This window comes from Gadus macrocephalus, chromosome 5 (genome assembly GCF_031168955.1).
Source record: "Gadus macrocephalus chromosome 5, ASM3116895v1".
Classification (NCBI taxonomy): Eukaryota; Metazoa; Chordata; class Actinopteri; order Gadiformes; family Gadidae; genus Gadus; species Gadus macrocephalus.
The window spans coordinates 13,022,459-13,030,304 of record NC_082386.1 but is presented as its reverse complement, the minus strand read 5'-3'; the positions used below and the strand labels follow the sequence as shown (position 1 = coordinate 13,030,304).

The 7,846-nt window shown below is 45.8% G+C and overlaps 1 protein-coding gene across 3 annotated transcripts; it reads right to left on the bottom strand.

The window, feature by feature from the left end:
* Positions 1-697: 697 nt before the first annotated feature.
* On the bottom strand, positions 698-7,110 carry LOC132458033 (14-3-3 protein beta/alpha-1-like). Of its 3 annotated transcripts, none has more exons than XM_060052475.1 (6): positions 6,952-7,110; positions 5,806-6,216; positions 3,110-3,233; positions 2,550-2,713; positions 2,337-2,432; positions 698-1,823 (listed from the first exon to the last, which is right to left on the bottom strand). In XM_060052475.1, exons 2-6 carry the CDS (start codon positions 6,097-6,099, stop codon positions 1,749-1,751), a joined length of 753 nt encoding a protein of 250 aa, XP_059908458.1. In that variant the 5' UTR covers positions 6,100-6,216; positions 6,952-7,110; the 3' UTR covers positions 698-1,748. The 3 variants fall into 3 exon arrangements, with proteins under 3 accessions (XP_059908458.1, XP_059908459.1, XP_059908460.1); XM_060052476.1 differs by having other exon boundaries at positions 6,956-7,091; XM_060052477.1 differs by lacking the exon at positions 6,952-7,110 and adding an exon at positions 6,746-6,770.
* Positions 7,111-7,846: the final 736 nt, after the last annotated feature.

The following is a 7,846-nucleotide window of genomic DNA, read 5'->3' as shown; positions in this document are numbered from 1 at the left end:
TGGCGAAACGAAAGTCATAGACACACTACATTTAAAAATAAACCAAGAAAGTCAAAGTAGCCGTTTTATTAAAGACTACCAAAAAGTAGTCCCTCCTGGCTGCCTTCAAAATGCACGACGGTCGCTATGCAACACACTTTAGCGTCCCTCTGAGAGAACGGTTGTAACGGTTTCCACTTCAAGGCGCGGAGTGATACTTTCACAAAATGATCGGGCGTCTCATAGCAGTTATGTATACGCTCATTATACAACAGTTAGGAACCAATCAGATCGCTGGATTTAGGCCCGTTGTATAAATATATATATATATATATATATATACACACAAACATACATGTTTATACAATCTATAGGCAGAAGTAAATATTGTGATTCAATTAATTAATAACCCCAATACAACGTATATAATAGATAGTCAAAACGGGAACATTGTAATAATGTTGCAAGGCAACACTTGCTGTATTTTCTTCAGTAAAAAGGAAGTGGCTATGCTGTTTGCAGTTTTATTGTTTTTGTCTATGCATGCAGTATTATACGTGTTGTCTTAAGCAGCATTCGGGGAAGGAACTTTCTCCCATTTGATGTCATTGTGTACATTCCTCCATGTAGGCTGCGTTAATGTAAATACCCATTATAAAATCTCACATTTACCAACGAGATTTTTTATTATAAGAGAAAGAAAGTCAAGGAGACAAAGTTGGGTTTATAAAATGTTTTATTCATGTTACATAGCTGATACATAGGGCATCAAACTGTTCCACAAGGCTTTTTGGGGACTACAATCGATGATTAGCAAAACACAATAGTGGTCCAAATCTCTTAACAATCACTGAACTAACCGACACCCTCTTAATGTGTACAAACCGGCCCTGACAAGTTCCAAACTTAACCATTGGACTTTGTGTGCATTATAGCATTTTTTTAAATTCCATTCCAGTGTCATATTTAAAATTGCATGCATGGCAGAACTGTTTTTCCCATTAATAGGTCCCTGTAATGACAACGCCCCCACCCTCCCACCAACTCGGGCATGCTGAAGTGAAACAGTTGCTTTAGAAGAGGACAAAATGTGAGCGTTCAACCGATTGGCACCATCTGGTGGTATAGTAAAAGTCAGAACATTTGAACGTTATACTGGCTTTCCCTAGTCGTATGGAACTCTGGGATTAGCATCAAAATGAACTTCCAGCAGCAGTAGCCGTACCACAGAAATGTGAAGAGACAGACGCACTAAAACATAGAGGGTGGGGAGGGGGGGAAACGACGACGAAATGGTCTTATTCTAACAGGTTTCAAATTCTATTGAAAATTCAACTTTATTGAAAACGAAAACTCCCAAGTTCATTGTTTTAAAAGTTTCTAGTTGTTAAAGGAGACGCCCCGTGGAGCGTTTGCCCTCTACTGCCTCCCGGGACTCTGATAGCGAGTAAAGCTATTAATCTACGGCAGTCACTGCCACATAGGGAGGGCCAGGGGGATAAAACCTAGCGATGGACTGGAGGGCCGCTCCGGTCACTTTTGATCAAATCTGTTCACTTTTGTTCAAATTTGAGAGCCCAATACTTTCTTCCGTGAACCCCTCCCTCCCACCCAACCCCAGATTTCCCCACACAGCTCATTTCAATAATGGGTTCAATGCAAGAATGTTTTTAAGTGGAGCAAGAAGGAATGAAGGATGTGTAAAAAGTTTCTTTTTTTTTTGTTGCTTTTTGTTTTAGGAATGAACCCCGACTTGATGGGCGGTTGTTTTAGTTCTCGTTCTCGCCGGCCTCTACCGCCTCACCGCCCTCGCCCTCCTCTGCAGTGTTGTCGGACGTCCATAACTGTGGAGACAAGACCGGAGGTGAGCCATAGGAAATGAGAACCGTACGTTCACACCGAGAGGCAATGCAAAGACACCAAAAGATGCATTCTCACCGGCCACCAAGTGCACGGAGTGAACAACACGGTTTACGCCAATTCTACCCACATGAACGAAGCTAATTCTGTGCGTTTGCTTGAGTTAAAATATTTGAACTTTGGCACAGATTTCGCTTGAGGCCAAATCAATCGTGCGAGAAAAGTTTGCGGTTTTCGACGCAAGTAGAATATTCACATCGCTTTCGGTGTAAACACACTGTAAGCCACTGCGTTTTACAGTGGTCCGACGCACTGTTGCAGTGGGAACACTTATAAAGCAGCATCAAGCCGTCAGTGTCAAGATTTTAAAGAAGATGTAGGAGTGAATCAGCCACGAGTTTCTGCAGTTTTGAGGAACCCATTCAAGTTTTGCTCCAAGCCGGTCTTGTGACTGTCATGTGTCATGCGAGACCACGGTTAGGGAGGAGGAAACTCACTGTCAGATTGTCTCTCAGGAGCTGCATGATCAGAGTGCTGTCTTTGTACGACTCCTCGTTCAGCTTGTCCAGCTCAGCGATGGCATCATCAAACGCCTGCCGAGAAAGGGGGAGAACAAAGACAGGGGCCATCACTTAACTACCAAACACCGTGCTCCATCAGCTAATCAAACTGGTAAACAAGAGAAGGAAAGAAAAGTAAGGGCTGCTGACGTTCTTGGCCAGATCGCAGGCCTTCTCTGGAGAGTTGAGGATCTCGTAGAAGAAGACAGAGAAGTTGAGGGCCAGGCCGAGGCGGATGGGGTGTGTGGAGTCCATCTCCTTCCGGCTGATGTCAAAGGCGTTCTGGTAGGCCTCCTGAGAGCTCTCTATGGTTTCTGGAAGAGAGAAAGAAACAGTCGTTCAGTACAGCGAGGTACATACGTTTTGAAATAAATGTAGGAGCATCAAACGCAGTGGAAACAGCAAAAGGTTGAGTAAAGCCAGAAAGCAGCAGGGTAAAGAGTCAGGCTTGTTCATGCAAAAGCCGGCCTCCGAACATACAGTATTGTGTCTTCAGACATGCAAACGTCTATGATTGGTACAGGTTCCATGTTCCTGCATAAGACTTGGATTGTGTTTGTATATCTCTACTCCAGACATTTCTAAAAAATTAATGTAGTGATGTATGATTTCACAACCAGGTGATTTCCTTTAGTCCTGGTAAAATGGATCTTAATAGAGGTAGCTCAAAGGGAGGAGTGAAGGGGGAAGGAGGTAAGGCGTGGACTCACTTGACTTGTCGTCTCCAGCGGCCACCTCAGCGAGGTATCTAAAATAGTCTCCCTTCATTTTAAGGTAGAAGACTTTGCTCTCCGGATTTGTAGAGTTCTCAATTAAAAAATTGTCAAGCAGTCCCTGTGGGAAAAAGAAACACGAGTTTAACTCGAGGGCGTTTTGAAAATTAATTTTCCAAAAACGGATTCAACGCCATGCACTTCCTGATCACGAGCGAAACATGACCGACACTGACCACAAGAGGGCACTGCGCTCCCCACTCGAGTCCTCGAAGATGAATGTGCACAATTCCTCCACATCAGGAAGCCAAGTGCACAGCCTCAGACAGTGGTTGGAACCATTTTGCAGCGCTGTACAGGCAGCCTGAAGCCTTCTGAATGAGGCCAGGCCTCCTGTGTGCCCCTGACAATCTTCTGCCCCAGATTCAGAACTATTCTCACCATCATATAGTCCTAGACTGCCTTGGTCATCTTACTTCTGTCAAAAGTAAGAGTTGAACTGCCTTTGAATCCCTTCACACGCTCTCTACAGAACACTGTTTGCATTAAATGTTTCTTATAAATCGGTTTAAACTGTTCCAACAGGTGTAATAGTAATTTAATTAAACTGTATATTCAAATTAAGAGGTAGGTTATCAGTGGTAGGTGGGTTCAGAATCTGGCACCCAATACAAATGACTTAATGTTAATTTGTAGTAGGGTGCGGCGTCATTTGATCAGATAACACCTACCCATATAACACCTACCCCCAGGGGCTTATTTTCATAAACGCATCGTTAAAAAAACTGCATTACATGTATCCGTGTCTAAACAATGATTACGGTGATTGTAATAGTAATCAAACATTACTTATCCGTGTTTCAATAATTTGTTTTGAATTTGATGTACATGATACGCAGAATTTAAACCAAACGATGCAGGGGTGTACACACAATGAACACAGGATGAAGAACCTGAACACCACCCTAATGCTACATCAAATCAAAAAGAGGGGGAGGATCAGTAACATTGAGGTAAGCTATACCCCCCCCTCACAAACCCTCGGGGGAGAGGGCCCTGCCCAGACCCAGCCTATAGCCCCACAGCCACTCCCCGGCCTTTACCGACAAAGATTAGCTCAGCCCCAACATGCACATGTCTCGAGTGCCAAGCATTCCTGTCTCGCTGCACGCTGCACAATGGGGGAGCAGCGCAGCCTCGCATTTCAACATGTGCGCGCACCTCGACGCTTGGTGGGTTTAATCTCGTCCCGGGAGCATGTCATGGCTGTACCTCTAGGTCACTGACCAAGGCGGCTATAATGGTGCAGTGTTCAAACGACTAACTCACGCTAATGAGATCCAGCACCCCAGTCAACAATGTGAGGCTCTGCATGACAACCCAGGTAGCGTTTGACTTTGAAATGGGTCTTGTCAAGGTTGCACATGAGCAGACAGCGTAGAAATTAAAGACCTAGCCTCAAATGATGTTGAACCAAGCAACGGTTTCCATGGGACCATTTCATGTGGAATCCAGACCTACGTTCCCTGAACTCACCCAACAGCTCTGTAGCCCCAGGGAGGAACTACCTGCCTCTAGCATTGTGTCAGGGGACCGCTTGAACTAGGATGGGCGCCGCTCGTGTACTCTTATGTAAACTCCTCAGACCCAAGGGTACGACCTGCATTCTTTGCAGTCTGCTTCATGAATTTACAACTAGCTCATCTGGTCTGAGATGACAAGTTAAGGCTACAGCCTGACACGCCCACCGAAACTCACTTAAACCCGCTCCCCATGAAGCGTTATCTCATGGGTAAATTCTGATGTCATAACCAACAGATACAATATCCTTCACTGTGCCTCAGTACCACTGCAGCCCAGTCCACACCTACGTGTTCCCATCGCAGCCGTTTCCATCTGAACACATTTCGGGAAGGGGGGAGGGGGGCTGGCCGCTCAGGGGGAATGGGTGTGTCAAACACTACATGAGGAAATCCTCACTGAGCTACACATGGCCGGGAGCATACCCTCCCCTCGGGCCAGCTAGGGGGGGGGGGTCCTCAGTCCGTACCGAGGATAGGAAGAATCCCCGTCCACACGGACACACCTTGCTGGCAGGCAGAGCCATTCTGACCGTTTGACGTACATGCGAGGGTTTGGCCGATTGTTCAGCTCACATATTCCCAGAAGGAACGGCAGGAGGAGTCAATAACGCATCTCTTCCGTCGAGAATATGCGATTAGAAACCCAAAACTGATTCATCGAAGAAAAAGCGAAATGCGATTTATAAAGTATGTTCACTTTGAATGATTCCCGCATTGATGTCGCTTTATTCAGTCAAATGTCTGAGAGGGGTTTCCAACAGACGCGGAGGTCTGCTGCACACGGCGAGGCGTTCACGTCCAGAAAGAAAATGGCAACATATCGAAAACGTTTTCACGTATTTCAGCCATCTTCGAAAGCACGATTGGATTCGGAATAGCACCAATTATGTTAATGAGCCAGTCTAATATACATTGTAATAAGTATCAGACAGTGACGCAATGACTAGTGAACCGCAACATTACGACGGTGGCTTTTAAGCCTCGCTGATGTCATGTCGTGAGGATACTCTGCGCACATCAACCCGCGCAGCACATTATCTCTAAAGACCAAAGATCTCCTCCTGATCTTCAGGATGATCTCACAGTAACACACAATATGTTTTTTTTTACCAATACGTCGTTGCAGATGTCCCGCAGTTCGACCTCCACCTTCTCCCGGTATTCAGTGATCATTTGCAGCTTCTTATCCGTGCCATCGGTCTTCTGTCCGATGCTGGAGATGACCCTCCACGCCGACCGTCGGGCCCCCACCACGTTCTTGTACGCCACGGAGAGCAGGTTACGCTCCTCGTTTGACAGCTCGCCGCCCTTCTCCGTCACCTCCTTCATGGCCGCCGCCATGTCGTCGTAACGCTCGGCCTGCTCCGCCAGCTTGGCCTTCTGGATCAGCTCCGTTTTATCCATAGTTTATATCGGGTGAAGAACAAGTACCGGTCGCACAAAGAGAGCTACAGGTCCCGGGACGTGAAGGTCTACAACAAGGAGGCTGGAGCAGCGTCGTTCTCCGGATAAACCTCAAACCTAGGGGAGGGTGGAATGTTTGGTTAGTGTCAAAGGAAATCAAGACACGGGTAGAGACTCTGCAACAGAATAGCGGTCTATAAGGAGGTCTAGATCAGAGAAACGGACTGAGGTCTAGATCATTCTAATAACGGACTGAGGTCTGGATGAAGGTCTAGATAATCAGTATCACGGACTGAGGTCTGGATGAAGGTCTAGATCACCAGAATGAAGGACTAAAGCAGTCTGGATGCAGGTATAGACTAGCTCATCAGAATCGCGGAGTAAGGCGGTCCGGATGGAGGTCTAGATCATCCGAACAGCGGAATGAGGTCTAGACGAAGGTCTAGATCCGACCTGGTAGTAATTCAACTCTCCTTATCGAGCGACTGCGTGTGAGATCCCGCTGTAGAACAAGAACCAGAACCTGGATCCACCACCCAGTCCGACCTACACGCCCTGCCCTGATCCAAGACCACCGAAACACCACTCCGGCGTCAACCGTGAGGAGAAGACGAGATATTTCGAATCGTTTCGCAGAACAACCCACCGCAGGAGCTAGCTTAACTTAGCGTAGCCACCGAACCGCAAGCTACCGTTAGCCTAGCCACCGGGCCACTCCTTTCAATCAGAGCGGCTCCTTAAGGCGTTTTATACCGACACGTCGCTTGCAGTAACCGCGCGAATCAACGATAAAAAATAGACGAGAATCGTTCTAAAAATACAGAAGATAAATATTAACTCAAAGGCTCTGACCTACTGCGGTCCAAATTTGCTCCACAAAATTGATCCGATTTGAGGGATTGGTCAGAGGCAACGAACAGCAGAGGCAGTAAAATTCAACTTAACATGCTAAACGGGGCGTTTCGATTTAGCGTTGTACGTCCAATCACAAACGGTTATTCGACATGATAGACAGTTAATCGTTGAGGTATCAACCAATAGGTATTTTGCGCGGGGGAAAGAGGCGGCGCTTCAAGGGTAGTTTGAAAGACCAGTAGGCTGCAGCTAGGGCCACGGGGTTTCCTCCAATTAGAGCAAGGGGAATAGACGTCACTGCATTGCCATGGTGATGCCTCAGTAGCCCCCCCTTTCTCTTGTTGTAGCCTGCAGCGTAGGCACCAGCAACAGAGGCGGGTGTGGTACTTACTACACACAGATTTGTATGGTTTTCACAGAGTTCTTCCCTTAAATTGACGCCAGGTATTATTATCCGTGTGTTATATTGTAAATATATATATTGTTATATATATATATATATATATATATATATATATATATATATATATATATATATATATATATATATATATTATAGTGTTAATATAATAATGTTATTATTGTTTATATTCTCGATTCATTATTCAACATTTTGAGACAAAGCATTTTTTCCAGAATAAAATGTCCCTTTCTGTTAAATGTAGGCTACTGCTGTTCTGCCTGGCTACGATGCATGATGCAAGATGACATGTCTGTGTCTCCTGCTAATACTAAAATGTAGTACCACGATGTCAGCCTCTCCCCTCCTCCACAACCACGCCATCACCTCAGCATCTCTACAATCTATCCTGTTGATTTTTCCCTCACGACACAGAAACATTTGGTGAAACCACCACTGTTGTGTCTTCAAGTCTGAGCAGACAAGGGATTA